At 33.2% G+C, this 23600-nt stretch overlaps 4 protein-coding genes across 6 annotated transcripts; 1 reads left to right on the forward strand and 3 right to left on the reverse strand.

Annotated features, from left to right (window-relative positions):
* Positions 1–10414: 10414 nt before the first annotated feature.
* LOC141671658 (uncharacterized) lies at positions 10415–11269 on the reverse strand. The gene has a single exon (XM_074477948.1). The coding sequence runs from the start codon at positions 11267–11269 to the stop codon at positions 10415–10417; it is 855 nt and encodes a 284-aa protein (XP_074334049.1).
* Positions 11270–12206: 937 nt separating this feature from the next.
* Positions 12207–14416, reverse strand: LOC141671771 (senescence/dehydration-associated protein At4g35985, chloroplastic-like). Its single transcript, XM_074478113.1, has 5 exons — positions 13755–14416; positions 13344–13474; positions 13082–13248; positions 12905–12989; positions 12207–12569 (listed from the first exon to the last, which is right to left on the reverse strand). Exons 1-5 carry the CDS (start codon positions 14349–14351, stop codon positions 12416–12418), a joined length of 1134 nt encoding a protein of 377 aa, XP_074334214.1. The 5' UTR covers positions 14352–14416; the 3' UTR covers positions 12207–12415.
* A 490-nt stretch (positions 14417–14906) lies between these two features.
* LOC141671772 (uncharacterized) lies at positions 14907–17059 on the reverse strand. 2 transcript variants are annotated; one of them, XR_012555240.1, is made up of 5 exons: positions 16900–17059; positions 16473–16545; positions 15817–15930; positions 15552–15642; positions 14907–15399 (listed from the first exon to the last, which is right to left on the reverse strand). XR_012555240.1 is itself a non-coding variant. In XM_074478114.1 (4 exons), the coding sequence occupies exons 1-4, from the start codon at positions 17017–17019 to the stop codon at positions 15638–15640; spliced, it is 312 nt and encodes a 103-aa protein (XP_074334215.1). In that variant the 5' UTR covers positions 17020–17059; the 3' UTR covers positions 14907–15637. The 2 variants fall into 2 exon arrangements, 1 of the variants encoding a protein (XP_074334215.1); XM_074478114.1 differs by having other exon boundaries at positions 14907–15642.
* Positions 17060–19581: 2522 nt separating this feature from the next.
* LOC141672220 (glutathione S-transferase T1-like) lies at positions 19582–23479 on the forward strand. Of its 2 annotated transcripts, XM_074478764.1 has the most exons (7): positions 19582–19740; positions 19835–19908; positions 20931–20991; positions 21294–21347; positions 21793–21872; positions 22050–22255; positions 23023–23479. In XM_074478764.1, exons 1-7 carry the CDS (start codon positions 19676–19678, stop codon positions 23227–23229), a joined length of 747 nt encoding a protein of 248 aa, XP_074334865.1. In that variant the 5' UTR covers positions 19582–19675; the 3' UTR covers positions 23230–23479. The 2 variants fall into 2 exon arrangements, with proteins under 2 accessions (XP_074334865.1, XP_074334866.1); XM_074478765.1 differs by lacking the exon at positions 21294–21347.
* Positions 23480–23600: the final 121 nt, after the last annotated feature.

A 23600-nucleotide genomic window follows, 5' to 3' on the forward strand; every position in this document is an offset into this window, starting at 1 on the left:
TGAGTTGCAAATATGTCTATGGTGTTTTGTGTAACGCCCCCAAATCCGGGGTCAGGGGATTTGGTCGTCACTATAAAACTTCAATCCAAATTAACCTGTTAAATCAATAAATAAATGCCAGCGGAAGATAATTATCATAAATGACCCCAAACTAATCCAAGATCTTTTAAGGTTACAGTTCTAGAAACAAGAATTCCAAATTCCATCAATAAATTTTTCACTTTCTTTTACATTTCTTTACAACAATTCTCAATCTCAAAATATAACCCGCTAGTATAACTTCGAAAAGAAGTATACTAGGCCCAACTATAAAATACACAATTATAATATAATATAATATAAACAACTTTATACAATAAAACTTACACTAGTCCGCAAACCCTGGACCAACCACCTTCCGAGAGCTTCTTCTTTACTTCCTCAAATTACGCAGCTAAACAGTGCACGCTAATCCTCACTGGAGGTTAAATTTAAAAACAGGCAAGTATGAGCGAAAAAATGCTCAGCAAGTTCATTATGACATATACAAGGTCGTTTTGATATAAAACCAACATCTGCATTAGAGCTGAACATTTAAAATCATAATTATTGAATCATAAAATTTTAGTTGAGGAGCCCCAGAATTGATTCCTTAATTGTATTCAAAACCATTTTGATATTTTTGAGCGAAATGCTTCAGCAATACTTTGAATCTTGACGAGAATAAAACTCGTAAAACAGTGTTTACGGAAATATCGTAAACCACAATAACATGAAACAACGATCATGGAATGAATCATAACCTTTACTCAAACCGAACTCCTGAAATTAATACTTATTTTGTTATCATATCAAGTTAGATATCACTACGAACTTTGATGCTCACAACATCCCATACTGAAGTCAACACCAATCATCTGTACTAATACCGCCTTTGATATTTAACAACAAACTAAGTATTCTCAAAATAAGAAACTGAATCAAAACCACAATTTACTTTTAATCCAAAACAGAATCAGTTGATAAATCATTTATGCTATGATTATCAAAACAATAAAGAATTTTAGATATCTATTTAGATTGGAACCAATTATGCACTATGTTGTTCCTGATGATTAGTCACGAAACATCACCGGTATCCCGCAGCCATACCGTAAATATAGGTACTACCCGTATTCCGCAGCCATACGTACCTATAGGGCGCCAGAAAAGGCATAACAAGCCTTGTAAGATATTACACTTCCGTATTACACTTCTGTATAATAGCTCATGCTGGACCGGTGCCTTGGCCTCTTACGCAACCAGTAACCATCCAATCTTAAAACATTTTATTGAACAGAGAGGATTCATCGAGAGAGAAAAATCGAGAGAGAGAGAGTAGGGATCGAAAGAGAGGGAGAACAGGGAGGAGACGGGTCATACCCGATTAAAACAACCACCCCCTTGTTGTTGTTTTTTTTTCGTTTATAACCCAGCAACAAAATATTATCTAACCCGCACATTAATTATTTAACGAACAATTCACGGATAATTAAAACTCGAACCTTAATAAAATATTTTATAACATATCACAAATAATTAAAAGTTAATAAAATATGATTTTCTAAATTCTAAAATAATTTTTGAAACACAATTTATTTATGTTTTTAACAAATAACCGAAATAACGCGCATGTGAAATTTATTACAAAATTATCAAAATAATTTTAAAATTCTCGGAATATTTCAAACTTAATAAAATATAAATTTCGGATTTTTTTTTTGAAGAATTCTAGAATTAATTACTGATTTTATAATTAAATAAAATCACAAAATCATTTAACAACAAATAATCAATAAAATGTTAATTCCTAAATTATATAAACTCCTAAAAATAATTAATAAAATTATAAAACAATAAAAATAATTTTAGGGATAACCCACGTATTTATGGAAATAAATCCTGAATAAAATCACCTTTAAATACAAAAGTGACACAGCACAGTTTCACAACGAATTTCACAATTAATACACGAACACCAACGATCACACATAATTAATTAAAATATTAAAAAAAATATCTAGCTGATAGAACCCATACACATATTTTATTTAATAAACCAGAATCACATTTACACATTGGATCCGAAAATAGATTACTTAGCCGCTAAGTAACTGTAAAAACGATACAATTAAATACCAGAATTGGATAATCCTCAATCATAACTGAGTCCCACACAGTTAATATTACATACAACACATAACAGACATAATATCCATCCAATCCCTAATATTACTAAATGAACTCAATTTATCGATATCAATAAAATGATCAGTTTTCAAATAAACTTTTGAAAATAATACATTTAAGGAAATATTTTCAGATATTAACAAGGATCGATATAACACTCAACAATTAGCACAATACCATTTAATAGCACAAACTCGTCAAATATGAATAAAATATCCACCATTTTATTCTTTCTAAATCAGAAAATCACATAAACATATTCAAATATTACTAATAATAATTCTGAAAACACGGGATATCATATTTTGTATTGTTGCATGAGTAGTATATAATATTCATGATATGTGATTCTTTATTTTTTAAGATTCTATGTAATTTACTTTTTTTAAAAAAAATTATTGATCTCCAGTTACATAATCACAAAAGTTAGATATTAATTATTGTTAGTCCTGAAATTGTCAAATTTAAAAATTTGTACATAATTTTTTTGTTTGTTTTATAAAGTTTTAACTTTTTTTTTTGATTTTTTTGTAAGTTAAAAGAAAACACTTGAGATTTAAAATTAAAAAATGAATGTTTAATTTTAAAAGAACAATGCCTATTCTTGTAAGAACGCCGTCGAATTACTAGTGTTTTTATATGTTAATTTTTATTTAATTTTTACTTAAATTTTAAAACTTCACTAGTCCATAAATTATATTAAAAATTTAAAATATTCTAAATTTAAATGCACTTTTTTTAACATTAAAAGAAAATGTGTCAATTTTAAATTTATATCCTGATTGATTTTAAAATAAATTTCAGTTTTTTATAAATTTTAAATAAGATTAAGATTTAAAAGTAAAGTTTTTCATTTGATGTGAAATTTGAATCTTTTAAAAATATAAGAAGAAGGCTTTTTGTCATAATTATTTTTAGAAAAATTCTGCGACTAATTTATAAATTTAAATTGAGAATTTTTAAAAATCTTATCATGTAATATATATTTTTAAAATTAAATTGGAAGATTTTGATATATAAATAAATACACTTGATTTAATTTTAAAAGTTTGAAAACGGTGATTGAACTTCACACGAGTAGTACATCTTTCCGGTTGTTACTTCCGTTAAAATCTGTCATTTTTCCGTCAAGTCAAAAAAGCTGACTAACGGGGCTGTCATTATCATCAATTAGAGTGGTGCGACTGAGTCCCCGATAATTAGAGTGAGTTTTTTTTGATATATGACCTTCATTTCACTTACTACTTTGAGATTTAAGTCCATAAAGTGGTGGCTCAAATTCAAACTGGTGCAGAATCAAATAGTATCTCTAGAAATGGTTCTTCTGACAAATCTGCTTCACCTCCATCTTGACAACTGATCAATATAAGCAGTTGATCACTTTTTTCAATCAATTTGCTTTCATTTCTCATATAGTGGAAATATCTCAATCAGGTAGCATCCATTCCAAATGTTCTTCTAAGACTACTATTTGCCAAGCTAGTTGTCATAAATCAACTGGTTGGATCTTAGATTTGGAAGCTACCGATCATATTACTTGTATGTCAAATATGTTATTTAATCATGTTTCTTGCAATATTTATAAAAAATATCGATTTTGGTTCGATTTTAGGGAGTGTGGTTCGATTGTTAGTGTAGTACTTTATATATAGACAAGATCGAGGAACTTTCCAAATCCCTTCTTTTTCAGATTTCTCAAATAAACTTCACATTAGTATGATATTGTCCATTTTGGGTCAGACTCGCATAAATTTGTTTTTGGGCATATCCTAAAAGACCTCATACTAATAGAGTTAACTGGTGGCTTTATATACAAGAAAATCATCTCTTATCTTCTCGATTCAGTGCTTGGGTTGACACCACCCAACATAAATTGATTTTTTTTTATATTTATATTCGATAATTTTGGACACAGATATAGGTAAATCGAGCAACTTTCTTTCATCGGAGACATTTTTTACAAATTCATATTCTTTTTGGTTTCTAGAATAAATTTAATTCAACTTATCAAATTTGGTATTGAGCTGAAATATATTACCTTCTCCATTTTATTGATAAATCTTTTATTTAGAATTCAAATTCAAATTAACAATTTAAATTTATTTAAAAATCAATGACAAATTAAAATTGGAGCAATATTCATTGTATCTGTATCCAGTGTTCTAAAAATCAGTCAATTTGGGAGAGTACTCGAAAATCGGAGGTGAAGTGATTCAGATTTAAGCAATTACTCGGTCGCTGAAAACGATTACTCGAAAACCCCCCTCTCTCTCCCTCTCTCTCCCTCTCCGCCTCGAATTGTAAAGTTAAGCTTTGATTCCAAAAGTTCAAGATTTTTCAGAAGTCTTCATGAACACTGGTAGTCCTCATACCTCGACGATCCCAAGATCTTTTACCCTATTCAGATGGTCTTTTCCTGATCAAACAAGGTTTATATGGTGGACAAAAGAGAAAAGACCATAGACAACAAGTCGTGGATAAGATATATGTTAATCCCTAACAATACAGCATGAATTACAGAAGGGGGGATTGAATGTAATTCTGGCTACTTTTTAAGATTAATAAAAAATGGTTCTATCTTAATAATATATAAGTGTTTGATTTGCAAAGTGCGGAATGAAGAATTAGATAAATCAAAACACAAGTAATAAAAATACAAGTCTTTAAAACTTTCTGGTGGATTTAAATGTATCCACCGTATATATATATATATATATATATATCAAGAGAACCCTGTGAATCTTGAATAGCTCACAGCTGCTTACAAATATGAACAACTAAACTTACAGAGAAATGCTACATGATTCAGCTTACAATTGTTTCTCTGAGAATGTATTTGCTTAGTCTTGTTGTTGTTCTACTTGCTACTCTTGGTTTATATATCACCAAGATTACATGGTAATAACACAAGATTAAAAAATAAAATCTATCAAGTCTAATACCATGCTGCTTCACTACTCTATTCCGGCATATTTGAATATATTCATAATAGCATGGAAATGGTAATGCTTCTTTGTTCTCAAAAACCCAGCTAAATAGGCTGCCACATTCCTTTTGCAAACACTCGACGCATGTTACTGTGTTGTCACTGTCAACAGATATTTGAATTGATCATCCGTCGGGTACATGCTTGTTATCCGTCGGGTAGCCTTGTTGATCATCCGTAGGGTAGCTTTGTTAATCATCCGTCGGGTAGCCATTTATCACTTGACTCCATTTCATTTGTGCGGAATTACAAGGCATCTTATATTTATATTTAATCAACCTATTCTGCACATCTACTAGCAGTCTACATGATTCATAAGCTACTACAGAATCTATACAAAGTTGTTTGCAGAAATGTGCTACATTACTTATTGTTACATAAACTACTTACCCGGTGGATATCAATTAGTCATTCGTCGGGACTATATTGAATCATCCGTCAGGACTATAATTGATTATTCGTCGGGTGCTACAAAAGTCACTAAGTTAAATCTACTAGGATGTTTTGTTTAGCTTATCATCAAGTACACAACATATTTCTAACAATATATACACTTACATTTTATATATTTGTGCGGCATTATAATAATATATATTTTCCTGATTGCCGATGATTCCATTGCCCGACCATCCCCTTTGATCTTGTGAACTTGAAATTTTACTGAAGACAATGTCTATACTTGTTAAGGTACACATCAATTTTACTTAAGACAATTTCTATATTTCTTAACATATTAGATATGATCATGGTAATCCAAATAACACCTTGAGTATTTAGAAGAACTGGTAACTGATATAGGCTGAAAATAAGCCTAAAGTCATAATTAATGTTGTATTAATTAGACATAATATGGTTCAATGGCAAAACCCAATTAATGAGGCCCAAAATCCTAGTTATTTATTAATTATGAAATAATAAATCGGGTGAATTAACAGCTCATTAAATGTGTCCAATAAAAGATATAATTATGTGAAAAGTAGCCTCCAAAGCACCTAAACCAACAAGGAATCTACTTCCTACATTTTAGGACTCTGATGTCCATTTAAAGACGGAGACTTGCTAACCAAGTCTCCTAACCCTAGTCCAATTCGTGTACATCCAACATCTATATAAGGGTCATACCCCATCATTCAGAAATACATTTTTTGACTTGATCCTTGGCATAAAGCAAAGTAAGTAGGTATCTTGTGAAAGCAGATTGAGTCACGAAGTACGAGAGCAGTCAAATAGAGTCTTGAGCTCGCAAACCCTAGCATTAAATACAATATTAAATACACCATAGTTTTTTACCCATAACAGTAACTTAACATGATATCAGAGTTCAGGCTGGTACAGGATTCAAGTTCGACTTCCAGCTACCCCTAATATTCTCATTAATTATTAAAAATATTGATATTGTACTTTAGGGGACCCAAAAATGGGACGAGATTCTCACCGAATAATTGAAAAATATGTACTAGAGTTGGCCCAAAAATTGGACGAGATATCCACCTAATAATTGACCGAATGCTAGGCCTAAGAAGGGAGGAAACATCTAGTGACACGTAGTGATTCACTTTTTAAACCCGTAAGTTTCTGTGAATATCAAGTTCTATATTGTATTGAAGAAGAAGAAGTACTTATAATGTGTTGTTTACAAAGCTTTATATACAGGATACTAATCTAACTAACTGAGCGGGAAAATCTGTTAATTAAATTATACAGCTGTCATGGTGAATGATGTGGCATAAGGTGTTGATGTGTGCTGACATGTCTGTTCCTATCAAATATATCAATAGCCTCCCTCAAGTTGGAAGGGGATGAAGAATGAACCAAACCCAACTTGGACGAAAGCAACTGCAACTGTGGTGATTGAATTGTTTTTGTCAATATATCAGCTATTTGATGTTTTGTGGGAAGATATGTTAACTGAATCAGTCCTTCAAGAACTTTATCTCGTGTAAAATGACAATCAACTTCTATGTGTTTTGTACGCTCATGAAACACCAGATTCTTTGCTATGTGAATTGCAGACTGATTATCACAGTGCAGAGTAACCAAACTGATATTAGAAACACCCAATTCTTGTAAAAGATTGACAACCCAGGTAACCTCTGAAGCAGCTGAAGCCATTGCACGGTATTCAGCTTCTGAGCAAGAACGCGAAATAGTAGATTGTTTCTTGGATTTCCATATAATTGGAGAGTTCCCAAACATCAAGATGTAACCTGGTACTGATCTTCTAGATACAGGACAAGAAGCCCAGCCAGAGTCTGAATAGGTCTGTAACTTCAGATTGTCTGATTCTCGTAGCAAAATTCCTTGCCCCTCAGTATGTCTGACATACCTCAATGTATGAAGTAAAGCATCATAATGAAAAGTAGTAGGAGAATGCAAAAATTGGCTTAAAGCTTAAACAGAATAACATAAATCTGGCCTTGTATTGGTAAGAAAATTAAGCTTTCCAATCAAGGATCTATACTTTTTCTGGATTTGGCAACAAGGTTCCTTCACTTGAAGTAAGCTTAAGATGTAGAGATAATGGAGTAACAGCCCTATAAGATATGTCATCGGTACAAAAATTAAGCAAGTCTTTAGTAAATTTCTTCTGACTCAGTATAATTCCTTTGGGAATATATGTAATCTTTATACCCAGAAAATAATGCAAAGCACCAAGATCTTTGATACTAAAAACAGTGTTCAAATAATCTTTCATCTGCTAAATGTGAATAGAACTACTACCTGTGATTATTATGTCATTGACATAAACTCCCATAATAGTTATATCAACACCACTCTTGTATATAAACAAGCTGTAATCATGTTTCGATTGAGTGAAACCTTGTGCAACCAGCTCTGTCGCCAATTTAGCAGACCATTGTCTCGAGGCTTGCTTTAAGCCATAGAGAGACTTCCTTAATCGACATACCTTATTGAATGGGTTAGGATATCCTTCGGGGGGAACCATATAGACTTCTTCATAAAGATCCCCGTGTAAAAAAACGTTATTAACGTCCAATTGATGAAGAATCCATTTTCTAGTAGCAGCCAATGCTATAATACATCTCACTGTACTCATTTTCACAACAGGTGAAAAAGTTTCTAAGTAATCTATACTAAATTTCTGATTGAACCCTTTTGCAACTAAGCGAGCTTTACACCTTTCTAGTGTTCCATCAGAATGTAGTTTGACTTTGTACACCCATCTGCACCCTATTGGCTTCTTTCCAGGCGGAAGATCTACCAAATCCCAAGTTTGGTTAGCTTCTAATGCACTTAGTTCTTTGGACATAGCATCTTTCCAAATAGGATTAGATGCTGCTTCTTGATAACAAAAAGGTTCAGTGATGACAGAATTAGAAGCTAAAAGACTAAAACAAGTCTTTGGAAGTGAATCAGAAGGCACAATATTACACCAGTTAGAAGTTACATAAGGTTTTTGAGTTTGAGATAACAGACATTGATAATCTGTCAAGTATGAAGGAGGATGTTTAATTCTAGTAGACTGTCTGATGGAAGGAATATCATGATTGTAACTACTAGATTAAGAGTTACTAAAATCCCTAGAGCTACTTAAATCATGCACAGAGGAATCAGACACGGTATTATTAGATTGAGAATCAGACAATGTGGTCTGATCATGACCAATATGTTCATGTGTATGATTAAAATCTCTTGACACTGGAAATACAATATTATCATCAGAAAAAGCAGGGTGAGTTATAGTTGGAATGAAAATCTCTTTGAGAAATTGGGATTTAGAAACCGAATGATCAGATGTGAGATGAAAAGGAAAAAAATGTTCATAGAACACTACATCTCTAGATACGGTGACAGTATTATGTTTAAGATCATAAACCCTATAACCTTTTTGAGTATTAGAATATCCAAGAAAAACATGAGCAATTGCTCTGGGATCAAGTTTTGATCTGTTTGTTTTAATAGTGGAAACAAAACACAAGCAACCAAAGATCTTCAAATGATCTAATGAAGGGGCAGTTTTGTGTAACCTAAAGTATGGTGTTTGATCAGAAATTGATTTCAAAGGCATTCTATTGATCAGATATGTAGCACATAAAACACAATCACCCCAAAACTGGTCAGGTACTTTTGATTGCAAAAACAGAGTCCTGGCTATTTCTAGCAGATGTCTGTGCTTCCTCTCCACAACACCTTTTGGTTGTGGAGTGTAAGCACAACTGGTTTGATGCAAACTACCCTTTAATTCAAACAACCTTTTTGAATTCCCTTGACACAATTCCATAGCATTATCACTTCTTACAAAAAGAATAGTAGATTTGTATTGTGTCTCTACAAACTGAATAAAATATGCCAAAATATCAGGTACTTCAGACTTGTACTTAAGCAAATGAACTAATGTAAACCTTGAAAAGTCATCTACTATAGTAATGAACTGAGAACAACCAGAAAGTAATTAAGTTTATATGGACCCCATATATCAATATGAAGTAACTGGGAAGGACTTACAGACTTGATATAACTAGAAGAGAAAGATTATCTTGTTTGTTTGGCATTATGACATACTTGACAAGTGGTAGCAGCAGCACACTCTTGAAGTGGAAGATTAGGAAATAACAGCTTCATTTTGATGAAAGGAAGGTGACCAAGTCTAATATGCCATAGTTTTGAATCCTCCATAGTTTTGTGATTGACAGTATTAGCAGCTTTATAAGAAACATCAGATTGAGAACTCTGCAAATCATTAGTACTGTAAAGGCCATTCACCAATTTACCAAGATGCATCATCTGAGATTTGTTCAGAATATGGCCCTGGATGTAACATTAATCATCAGTAAAGTTAACTTTACATTTCAGATCAGCACATAAATGTGTGACAGATATCAATTTAAACCGAAATTCAGGAACATGGAGAACTCCTTGAAGTGTGATTCCACTACTCAGTTTCACAGTGCCTATATGCAGGACTTTCACTTTTCTTCCATCAGGTATTGTAATGACATTATCTTGATCTTTAGAGATGTCATAGTGATAAAAAATTTCTATATATGGACAAATATGATGTGTAGCACCACTGTCTATTAACCAATTACTATTAAGATTGGAAAATAGACGGAATTTACCTGCCAGAAGTGCATGTTTAGACTCAGTAGCGGACCCCTTATTCTGATTAAGCAAATCCATCAACTGATTATATTGCTCCAAAGTAATAGTTGGATTGACCACAATATTTTGTTCAAGTAGAGCAGAATTTTGACCATGTTAAAAATCATTCTGAGAACTTTGTGAAAGGGCAGCAAACTTCTTGTCCTGTCTTGCTTGAAAACCTGGAGGATATCCGTGGATTTTGAAGCATCTTTCTACACTATGACCACTGATTTTGCAATGAGTGCAGAAGTAGTTAGGCTTGGTCCCCCTCTTAGCATTGACACCAGAATTATTGAACCTATTTTGTGTAGCACTGACATTTGATTTAAAATAGTTCCTCTGATCTTGACTCTGATTAGGAAACCTTCTTCTGTCTGCAACAAAGGCCATTGCTTCAGTTTGAGAAGTAATATTAGACAATTCTTTGTGCCTTTCTTCCTGTGCAAATAGTCTATAAGTCTGAGCAATGTTGGGAAGATGTTGCATCATGAGGACATTTCCTCTAACAGCAGCAAAAGTATCAGAAAGCTTCATCATGAATTGAAGAACCCCGTGCTCCTGTTGTTTCTGTTGAAGCCTCTGAGTCAGATTATATGTACACGCATTGCAAGTACAATGAGACAAATGACTAACATCATTGACTCCATCCCATAGTGTTTTAATCTTTGTGAAAAATTCAGAAACAGAATCTTGACCCTGAGTTATCTCAGCTAATTGTTGTTCCAATGAATAAACCTGAGCAATTGAAGCATATCCGAATCTTTCTTCAAGATCAAGCCATATCTCTCTAGCCGTTCTCATAAACAACACACTTTTGACTATGCTTTCCTCCAGATTAAGCAGCAACCAAGAGATGACTAGATCATTACATCGCTCCCAGAATTTGTACTCAACTGCATTAGGTGCAGGAACATGTATAAAACCATCTATGAAACCTAACTTGTTATTTGTCGAGAGTGTAAGCATCATTGAGCCTTTTTAATTGTGAAAACCGGCTCCATTAAATTTGACAGAAACAAGTCGTGTGGTAAAAGAGTCAGATGGATGAATATAGTATATACTAGAGGGATCATGATTATTTTGAGGCAGATCTTGATTGTTTTGTTGCGACATGTGATTCAGAACTTTGATCAAACAGTTTGTGTGCGCAAGAGTTTTACAAGGCAAAGAAAAAATGTGAAAGATTGTTTCACAGTATAATATCAAATTTCAGAAGATTCAACGAAGAAACAGTATCAATACTGTCGAGAATCAAGCAACAATGTGAAATCTCAAGCAACAATGTGAAAAAAAGAGAAACAATACAAAGATCTATACTAATTCGCTTGGATTTTTGTTTTGTTTCTGTTTTTAATGAGGAATTCGAAGAATTTCAACACATATTTCAGATGAACATTGTGAAGATAACGATTACGATCAAGATTTGACGATTCGATATGTATATACAGATAGAAATGAACCTATACTTGAGTAAAAAAGATGAAAACAGTGATGATCTTAAGCAGGACGAACTTAATCAGGATCGAAAAGGCGCCATTAAAGCAGCTCTGATACCATGTAAGTTTCCGTGAATATCAAGTTCTATATTGTATTGAAGAAGAAGTAGTTACAATGTGTTGTTTACAAAGCTTTATATACAGGACACTAATCTAACTAACTGAGCGGGAAAATCTGTTACCTAAATCATATGATGTGGCATAAGGTGCTGATGTGTGTGCTGACATGACTGTTACTATCAGATATATCAACACCCGAATAAACGGGTTTTCGTGTGAGGGTATATTAAAATATGAGATATGATCATGGTAACTTAACAATTCTAGTTTTTAAATCGCAAGTTTATCTAACAGATGTCTAAATACAGATGTCTAACGCACCAAATCAGATGATAATATTCTGCCAGAGCTATTGGCTTGAGGTTCAGTACCTCAACGAAAGAGAAAATCTTTAAAAAAACCGCAGGATCACACATAAGCTAGTAAAATTATACATAGAGCTTTGTTACTGAAACACTCGCCATCCTCATCCAGTCATTCGAGGAAAGAGTTGCAAGAATTTCATAAAGGAAATTGTTAAAAAAAACATAACTGCAAATTTTCTTGGCTGTGTGCACTTCTACTTTCTGCGTGCATTTTTGAGAATTCCAGAGCTGACTGAGGAAGCAGGATTAATGGACTTTCTTATCTTGAATATGTTCCAAGCTGTGCCTGCACAATGTCCGGCTGTAGCCAGCACATCTTCTGTAGCCTCCCCTGCACTTTCTCCAAACCTGTGCAAGTTTCCGACTATTTAGCAGGAATGCGATATAAAAAACCAATGTATTTATCATTATACGAAAGCTATGTCAATGAGCACGTACAATTAGATGCAAAAAGGTCCATCACATTTACATATGTGACACTGTTAAAGAAAGAAAATTAAGCTAAAGCTACTGTTTGAATGATATAAGATCTTGGAAGTGACTGTCTGCCACCCCCAACATTTCTCACAATTTATGAGGTGCCTCAAAGATGGGCGCCCGTGATCCACTCTTCGACCCTAAATGGGTTTTTGAAGCTACCATTATGGGAAAAATTATTGGACTGGTTTGATGAAGGTGTTTACCTGTTACTAACCATCCTAGTTGCAGCACCAGAAGTGGCGGACAAGGTCTGTTTTTCAGCAACTTCAAGTGCATCTAACACTTTATCTGCATCAACAATTCAAATAAAATACATTTCTCATCTTGCATATGAACATGTTATGATTGCTTGCATAAACACACAGTATTAGATTACTTACTGACTGCATCAAGGGAAGCCAAGAGGACTTCTCCGGGAACCATGTTAAAGAATCCCTTCCCTGCTTGAGACCGCATCACTGGTCCCATTACAGATCCAGTAGCGAGCCCGACACCATCTAGTAAAGCTTTGCTCATTTTCTCCGTCATCTTTGATAATTTTCTTACACTACATACATAAAAATTACAAGGTAGCTTTGATCAGTAAGAAATTTTTCCAACTTGTCAATAGAGTCTGCTGCGAAGATAATTGTCAGAGAGTACCGTTTGATGCTTTTATTAACATTGCTCTTTTTGGTAGCTGCGTTACTTTTGTTGCCTTTACTGTCAATGATCGTGCCACCATTTGTACCCTCCAGCGCTCGTGTTTGGATCATTTCCCCTCCCTTTTGCACCTGTTAATCAGTCCAACAAAATATAAATTCCATTAAACTGAAAATGCATCACAAAATTGTTATTGAGATAAGCAAACATGTTTTAAGTCTCTCTTCAAGAAACACCACTCCATATCATAAGTTCTCTGCATCACCAGTTCAATTTGTATAGGATGAACTATGAAGTTACGAATAGATATGCTAAACTTTAATACTTAAAAGAAGTTATCAGAAAAATTATACATGATATTAAATGATTAATTACTTCAGTAATCGTTTTTTTCAATGAAAGATTAAAAACCTGGTTAGTATAAGCATTGCTGAGGGTAAATATTCCCCTGACAATGTGACCAGTTCCTCCAGCAATTGCCTTGGCCAAAACACTGTTGTAGTCGTTTATTCTTGGAGCAAATTCTTTCCAGTCAACGTCTTTGTTTCGACTAGAAGATAATTTTGAGATCGAGAAGCAAGAATGTTCAGTCAAAATCGTATCTAACAATTTTAAATTCCCACCATTCTCTTCCAAAAAAGTGACTCCATAGCTCAAAGGATTACTATTTTTCATAGGCAAAGAGAACAGGTAGTGGAGAGCATCAAGCTTCACTACTGGTTCATCTTTAGTCAAAGGCCATTGAACATCATTACCAACTTTAATAGTAGTAGCAATTGACAAGTTACCATCTGAAACACGAAACAATGTGAAGTCACCCTCTGAGAGCTCTAAAGCTTCTCCTTCATCCATAAGGTAAACTTTACAGCCCGGTATACGCAATAGAACTTGGTGCATAACATTTTTGAATTCAGGGGTGTTTTGCATTGATGGATTAAGAACAGCAGGTGAAGATGTTTTACTAGGAGATAAAGAATTGGAAGGTTTCTTGGACTTAAAACAATTCATTCTCTGGCTTATTGTTATAAGTTATGATTGTTAATATCAAATATCAATGAATTGCAAGAGGTATAGAGTGCAACATAAAGTGAAATGGATGCCAGGAAGTTTTGATAGCATTGATTCCCACCTTTATGCACCTTTATGCTATTCTTCATCAATAGGTTCTTGTTTGGGTATTTTAACTTTCGGTGGAAATATATTGTCAAGCAAAAAATGAAAGAATATAGCTAAAACTAAAATTCCCCGGAATCTTACCCTTGTACAAGATTGTCAAGATAATGTTTTACGAATTAGCATATGAATACTCGTCTATTTTCTTAAGATGTCGGAGACAATAATCACAATTTTAAGAATCGAAGTTAAAGTTATATATGCTGTAAAATACTAGCTATAACCGTAAAGTAATAGAAGTTAAGGTAATATATGTCGTAAGATACTAGTTGTAAAATTCTATAGCATACTGCCTTCTGATATGCTAATTCCACATTTCAACATACCTTCTCTTAACCAAACAGATTAGGAGCAATCAGAAAGAAGAAAATGTAAGATGATCATACCTGCATGGTGACAACTGACAAATTTAACTCTGTTCTTGCAGAGGAGGATTTGACTTATGTTAGGACCTCCAAAGTCACTGTGTGCACACAAGTGGAGGCGCGCCTTTTCTCTTCTGATTGATATAACCGATACCAAGAGCATCCAAAATAATGGTGATCGGACTAATGCAGAGGCTTCAGGTGACACACAACCAGATAGCTCTCGACTTCAGTAAACATCAACTAATAAAAAAACAATATTCTTAGACTATTTGGAAACTTGTAAGATGCCAAAATGGGCTGTAATTGCTTTACATTTCAAAGCTCATTTTTGGGCTTCTTTCAGAATATGTTGAGAGCACAATGGGTCTCAATTACTTTTTCATTATACCAAGAATTGTCAAAAAATGAGGCCCGCCCATCGGTTCCATCAACTTAATCACACAAATCATCTTCCAATAATCAAGATTTTGTCTATAAGCAAGGCTTGTGGAGCCTTTTTTGCCATGTTCAGAGACCTGTTATAATCACATTACCAGAAATTTATGTAAGATGTTTAGGATGCAACGTCGCAGAATGTAGGCAAACAACCTCTCTGCATGAATAACAAAGATCAAAATCAAGAAAGCTCAAAACAGCAATGAAACCGCGAATCAAAGTATGCACATACATAACAAAATCACCAGATCAATCCTCCGCGAGAATAGGATTTGTTTAACCATTGACATGAGTCATCAACAAAGCCAAAACCATCAACTACACTGTTATATCAACTTAAAACTGTTAACATCAACCTAATCAAAACATATATTCAAGGTTCAAATTATGTCAATCACTATGTCAGCTCAAATCATGGAAAAAATCCCAGAGACAATAGTTTATTACAAATTGAAAAAGTTCACAGATAGTGCAAAGTGCAGTTCTGGAAATCTAACTCTTAGCAAGGTTTGCGGGAGCATTCTTATTAGACTCCAACTGAGCTCGTATAAGCCGCTTTTCACGCTTCCTCCATAGTTTTTCAGCTGCAGCATCAGGGTCTCGCGAACGACCTGTGCAGATTCATGGAAGACCAACAACATTACTATATTTTCCCAACATAATTGATTTACACCATGTTTTAGAGTTTGCATTAGAAGGAAAGCTATAAAATGCAATGTATATTCTATGATTAAAGAAGTGCATTTAAATAATTAGTTCCAAAATGTTAATATAAATTCTTGTCATCTAAACATAGGGCTGATAATTGAACTTGGAGCACAAGTGTCATAATTAGAACGAAATTTGACTTAACATCTACTCGCGTTGCTAACTAAAACCGGTGTTTGCATTTCCTAATCAGAGCATTCATGTCTGCAATTTGGCCAAGTTAATCATAGCATTCGTGTTTGCATTTCCTTAACATCTGCTCGCGTTGCTAACTAAAACCGGTGTTTGCATTTCCTAATCAGAGTTAATCAGAGCATTCATGTCTGCATTTCCTTAACATCTACTCGCGTTGCTAACTAATTACTAAAACCGGTGTATGTATGAAGAGAAACTCAGTACTATATCCACCACATTAATCGCTGCTGAAAAAAAACAAGGTGCTTACCATTCATTCTCTCATAGAGCATCCATCGTAAAAGTGAACCGCTATTTGGCCAAGTTTTTCGTACGTTCTGAGTCTGCAATGGACAAAAAACAGAGGAGAAGAGTTAATGTAAACAAGTGGAAGATAATATACAAGACAAGATCACAAGATATATCAAGAAGTCTAAATAAGTCGTGAATTTCGTAGAATATCAATAATATTGGTTTCGTTATAAGTTACTTATTTTATTTTCAGAAAAAGTACGTCCTAACGAGGGTTAGGTGCTGCATTGGATGAAAGATTCTTCTAGTTTACTACATGCACAAAAATCTCTACTAATAAAAATTTTACAACTCATCGATCACACTTTCTTAGCACGTTCACATGAACATATGAAATTGTCACTAGTAAATTTGAAATTAAGTACAAAAAACAGACTTGCACTCACATTATCAGTATCGTTAACAAAAGTCCTTCTCATTCGAGACGAACAAGATGATGCTACCGGAGATTGCACCGGACCTGCAGATTCTTCGCGCCTTTCAATCGGAAAATTGTTGTCGGCCATCGGAGATTTTTAGGGTTCAGAAACAATATTATTGATCGATTAATTGATTGTTAGTGTAGTACTATATATATAAAGATAAAGAAGATTGAGGGACTCTATTTCGGGTTGAACAATTTTATCTTTTTACTGATTGAATTATGTTACTCCATGCATAAATTCAAAATTGTTCACATATGCTAATCTTGTCCTCCTAATAAAATGAGACGCGCGTGTATTAATATACTCACTGTTTTTAATATATGACGTTTTACTTTTTCATATATATATTTAGGAGGGTTAACTGTATAACTAGAATTATTATTTTTAAGATTTTTTTTAAAATAAAAATATGAGATCAAAAATTTTATTCACAAAAAGAATTTTTCATAAAAAATTATTTTAACTATATGGTCAAACCTCCTAAATATGTGTGTCAGAAAATCAAATATCATATAATAAAAAATAGAGGGAGTACGTTCACATATTAAAATACGATAAATGTTATGCACGTCATGTCATTGGAGGACAAATTTTGGATATAAATTTGAACTTGTTTTTTTTGGTATTTTGTATTGAGTAATGAGTACTAGTTTAAAGTGTAATAAATTAATTGATAAAAAAGTGTATATATATACAGTTAAGCGAGTAATAAATTGCACAGATAAGTTATAAAAATTTTCTAGATAAGTTTTAGATTTTCTTTCTAAATATTTATTTGTAATAAATATTTCAATCAAAATTTAGTTTTTAATATAAATTCTGGAGTTCAGAGTTTCCCTGTAGTTTTTTTAATGCATAAATTACAATTTGTTTATTTACGAATAAAAACAAGAGAAATAATGTCCCAAAATAAATATCAAATGATCAGTGTTAAGATTTGAGTGAAAATATTTTTTATAAATAATGGACCCACCGTGCATTAATATATACTCACAAATCATAATTAATCATATATTATTTTATAAATTATTCTGGACCAATTTTGTTATCCTTAACATCACTCAGTAACGATTTCCGAATAATAAGTTGTCATCATATTATGGGATATTCACTCACTTATAAATAAGACAGATCCCTCTTGTATTAATACGAGCCGTACAGATATAAAGATGACAAAGTGTAAAACCTCTACAATGGGAGGGTGAATGTGGAATGTGACTCTACCTCCGTGGGAGTGTCAATGTCGATGTGACGCGACGCCACGCCACGACACGAGAAGACTCGATTCGGGTTGGGTCGAAGTGCGATTTAGGCGAATGTCTCGGCATCTCGCGTACGCGAGGCGACCTGAGCGAGGAATTTTACTGCTTGTTTAATTAAAATATTTACTGACTTATTATATTATTTTAATCTGAATATTGAATCTGTATAACATGAAAATCAGTAACTGCTGATCAGGAATTTCTAACTTTTATTTGCTGAAATAAATACTAATTTCTAAGCTAACAGATCCTTATTTGTTGAGGCTGATAAATCCTGATGTGCCTGGATCCGGATCCGGATTTGCTGAGTGTAAATACTGATGGGTTGTCCTGACTGTCACATTTCTGATTCTGATAATATTCAATTAAATGTTGTTTAAGTCGGGATATTTATTTTATGATATGCAATCCTTTATGTGATATACGAGAAAGTTTTCCTGGTATCAAACAAAATTCATTATAAAATCCAGATTTTTTATTTTGAAATAAAAAAATCCGCCTTAACATCTTCGAGAGTGCCACTTGCATTACCTAATGCAGTCTTTGCAGCAGCCTGAAAGTGATTTTGGTCTCATTAAAGAATTTTTACCCTTACCATGCTAAGGGTGAAATTTAAGGCTTATTACAAATTTATCCATTTGGAATCTGAAACTACCGCTGCAAGTGAAAAAGTTATGTCTAAATCTCTTGCAAAGTTCGAAACTTTTTGGCACAATGGGGATGATAAGTTTTTGCTTAAAAACTGCCAACTAACCATTTCAGAACTCAGCTTAGTATGTGAAACTTATGCAACTAGAGGTAAATCCAGTTTTTACCCTTATTTATACTCCCTCCGTCCCTTTCAATTGTTTACATTTTTTAGAGAGTGCCCGACACGTATTTTAAGGTGCATATAAAATATAGTTCTGTAATATTTTTTTACAATTTTGTTTTTCTGAATAAAAATTAAAACATTCAACATTTATTCAGAAAAAGAAAATTGTAAAAATAAGTTACATAACTATACTTTTTATGCACCTCAAAATGCGTATCGGACACTTACTCAGAAATGTAAACAATTGGAAGGGACCGAGGGAGTATTACTTTTCAGAAAGAAGTACAACTTGCATTTTAGTAGCATTTTTAGTCCACATAATAAATTTCTGTAATGGATTGATGATACGAAGAATTTTACCAATTTATAAACAAGAAAATAATTATACGACATCCGTCGAGATTATTCCTTAATCGAAATTATAAATAGCCAAAAAGTAATTCGTAAAAAACACTAATTTATCTGGATTATTCAGGCCAATTATTTGACTCTGAAATAATGTAAAACAGAATTATTATTCTATACATGCATAATGCATATGTATACTAGCCAGCCAAAGTTGACTGTTATAATTGATTGTGTAGAGTAAGCTAACAAATCTGGGAAAGTTAGATATAAAAAAAAGTAATCCCATTTGTCTAAGAAGACAATTGTGAAGAAGATGAAGTTGCAAATCTATAGCAACCGCCTTTCTCAACCTTGTCGTGCTATTATAATCTTCTGCAAGTATGTATAAACACACTCTTAGATAGCTTTTTATGTATGTTTGTGTGTGGGCTATTATGTTTTTAATCTTTGTTTCTTGAATTTTCTTGATTAGGCTTCATGGGATTGAATTTGAGGAGATTAATGTTTCTGTTGCCCAGGGTCAGCAGTTTACTCCTGAATATAAAGGTTCTTCTTTTTAGAATTGTTATTGTTTTTTGCTTTATATTTGGTATTGTGTAGGAGGTTTTATATTTTGTTTAAAATGATTGTCTTGTGTTGAAATGAATTTTGAAGAGTTTCGTCTAATTATCATGTACTATAGTAGTCTAGTACTATGTATTGAGGAGCTAATAGTTTTGAGATTGGGGAAGAAGAGTCACTTTTAGTATGTTAGCTTGAACATGGAAGAATTTTTGTTCTTGAGGAATTGTAATTAAAGAAGATTCGTTGCCCACTAAGCTACAATATCATGGACCAAGACGATTGATTGATTTTTCATTGTTTCTGGTTCCTAGTATTTGACAGAATGTGGGATTGTATGGCAAGAGCTTTTGCACGACCGTTGGCCCAATAATATAAACAAGATACATGTTTTAAGGCTTAGCATCAGGTGATTGTCATTGTGCATTATTCGGTGTTGCGGTAAAAATACCCGACCTGCGGGTTGTGTTGAGAGCCAATGACAGACCCAGTAATATCAACATGTCTTGATTCTTGTGTTCGTATCTTGAGAATTTGATATCCCTCAAAATTTTAATTTGGACATATTTGGACACTTAAGCTAACTATTGCCCCGACACCTAGATATCCTCAAGTCCTAAATGAGCCCTTTGAATGAGGAAAGTTGCTAACATCTGAGCAGGATATACATGTTAATCTCTTATCCTAAAATTATAAGGTTTTGGGAGAGTTAGCAACTTAACATGTATAATATTACATAACTGGTGTATTTAAGTGTTCACATGACTTGATATTCATTTTTTAGGTAGATCACTAGATCAGAGAACCCCTAGTATTTGGAGTGTTAGCATTATCTTACAACACAAATACTAATATAACTCACAGTCTTCAGTCAGGTTATGTTTAATGTAATTGCTTGCAGACTCGTAGAGTGTGTTTTGGTACCTGTGTGCGCGCGCTATATTACTCTTAAACACATACTGTAATTAGAAAGTTAACGTTATCATCTTTCAAAATGCTGCTTTCAGTAATAAATCCTATGGGAAAATTGCCAGCAATTGTTCATGGAAGTTACAAGCTCTTTGAGAGGTACTCCAAGTAACTTGCCGTTGCTAATTGACTTCTACCTTGTTTTCATATGTTTATCATTAACTCAACTTTTCACATCTAATGTGTTTGATTGTTTAGTAGATAAGAGATTTCTAATTTCCTTGTATCAAATTCATCTACCTAATGTGAAAAAAGCTGTTACTTTTTGGTCCTCCAACTAGTAGACAATCTTATTTTTCAGCCTGCACATGTTAAGATTTTTATTTGACCAGGTTCTAGTTAGTTGTATCTAGAAGTCATTAAACTTGCATAACAAAATCCCGAATGTTTATGATGTGCAGCCATGCAATTCTTATCTATCTCGCTTGTTCATTTCCTGGAGTTGCAGATCACTGGTGAGTAGTGAGATTGAATCTATCTAATTGTCTGCAGTTTCAGTAAGGTTGATGCACATCAGGGGCGAATGTAGTTTTTTTTATTAATTGGGGGAAAATCCATGGAGACGACCTACATAATATGTTGATAAAATCCTAGGCCCTAGAAACATTTACATACATTAAGATCCACTGGGGGCAGTATCCCTCATGCCTATGCGGCTATGCCCCTTGACTCCTTGTGCATGCCGTTATAATTATCAGTAATATCAAGACTTGATCTATACATTTTCTAGGTCATAAGTATAACTTCTGTGAAGTTTTATGCTTCTATAAGTCCTAGTTTGAACAGGCTCGGCATGAATTAGCTAATTTTGCTTAGAAGAGTATTGACATGAATGGTAAAATGTCTAACTCAACTCTTTCCTATCTGACCTAATTCTGACTCTTTGCAACTCACTACAAGGTATCCATCTGATATACAGAAAAGAGCAAAGATCCACTCCGTGTTAGATTGGCATCATTCGAATATACGACAGGGTGAAGGTGAATGATAATAGTCTAATCTACATTTTTAATAATCTTACTTTTGTTCTTAACCAGCATTTGTTCAAGTACAAACCCATTCACACTTATCCAGTCTAATCTTCGTCACTTGTTGATCATCAATGACATTCGGAATTATAATGGCTATTACTTAATGGTTCAAACTTTCTTTTTCAGTTGGTTATGTTCAGAATATGACACTTAAACCTCTACTTGGTGGTAAATTGGATCCAGAAGCTGCTGCTGTTAATGAAAAGCTTCTGTCTAAATCTCTTGCAAAAATTGAAAATTTTTGGCTCAAAGGAGACGGTAAGTTTCTGCTGGGAAACTTCCAACCATCAATTGCTGATCTCAGCTTAGTATGTGAAATTATGCAATTACAGGTAAATCTCATTTTAACCTTTGCTAATATTGCTTTCTCGAGAGAAGCCCGACTAAAATTTTAGGAGCATTATTAAAAATTCAAGAGTTAATTGCAGTTTGCAACCCCTACCTTTCATTGAATAACAAAATTATATACTTACTTTCAAAAATACAGTTTGCAACCCCTAACTTTAGACATCAAATACAATATGCATCCCTTTAACCATTTTGTTAAAAATATTTATATTGTGAAGGGTAAAATTGAAATTCGGCTAAATATTTAAATAATAATTTTAATTTTTTTAAATTAAACTAAAATTTAGAATTTCAAATTATAAAAATAATATTAATGTCAATTATTTTATTACTTAGTATAATTTTTAAAATTTTAAAATATAGATATATTTAGAAACTTTATGATTATATATATAAATATATATTTTGCTTAATAAATATATTTGAAGTATTTAGCATTATGATTAATTTAGAGTATTACTAATAGAAATCAGCTATAATTTTTTTCATGTAAAAAATGCATTAAAATAAATATTTTAATTAATTTAAAATTTTAGTTATTAATATTAACATCTCAATTTCAATTTTATAACTGTAAGGGATGCATGTTGTAGTTGATATTGAAAGTTAATGGTTGCAAACTGTATTTTACAAAGTATGTATACTGTTTTGATTTTAAATGAAAGACGGGGGTTGCAAAGTGCAATTAACTCAAAATTCAATATACTAAAAAACTGAAGAGCAGTGTCTAACATATTGTTGTTGAATTTAGCTTGTACCTGAAAGTGATCGTAACCGAATATTAAGTCCATACAAGAAAATTTTGCAATGGATTGAGGATACGAGGAATGCAACTAATCCATATTTCGACGAATTACATTCATTTATCTTGGAACTCAAAGCCGTGCTGACAGTAGACAGCTCAGTAGTTGTAAACGAAGTGACTAAGCAGAGTCATGCAGTGCTATCTAAGTTGTAGGGACGAAACACCTGAAACACCTGTAATGTGGTCTGTGAATCTCTTTGTTTAGAGCTCAGTTTTACCAATTGTTGCAAAGGAATGAAATAAACAGTCAAGTGTAGTAGTATGCAAGAACAGATGCTCCTGTTCCGAATAAAACTTGGGGTTTGATGTTTACAAATTCATTAGAATTATGGCCCTTATTCTCACAATTTGGGAAGAAAAGGCCCAAAATCTCACTGATGTTATAAAATGGCCTTTTATATCACTCACAAACGTGATATTTAGTTGCGTTTATAATATATACAGAACGTTAGAGCTAGCTCAGTGGTAAGGTGGTACATTTTGGAGCTCTGTGTCCGGAGCGATGGAGGTTCAACTCCCATGGA

Source organism: Apium graveolens, chromosome 7, assembly GCF_009905375.1.
Source record: "Apium graveolens cultivar Ventura chromosome 7, ASM990537v1, whole genome shotgun sequence".
NCBI classification, from domain to species: Eukaryota; Viridiplantae; Streptophyta; class Magnoliopsida; order Apiales; family Apiaceae; genus Apium; species Apium graveolens.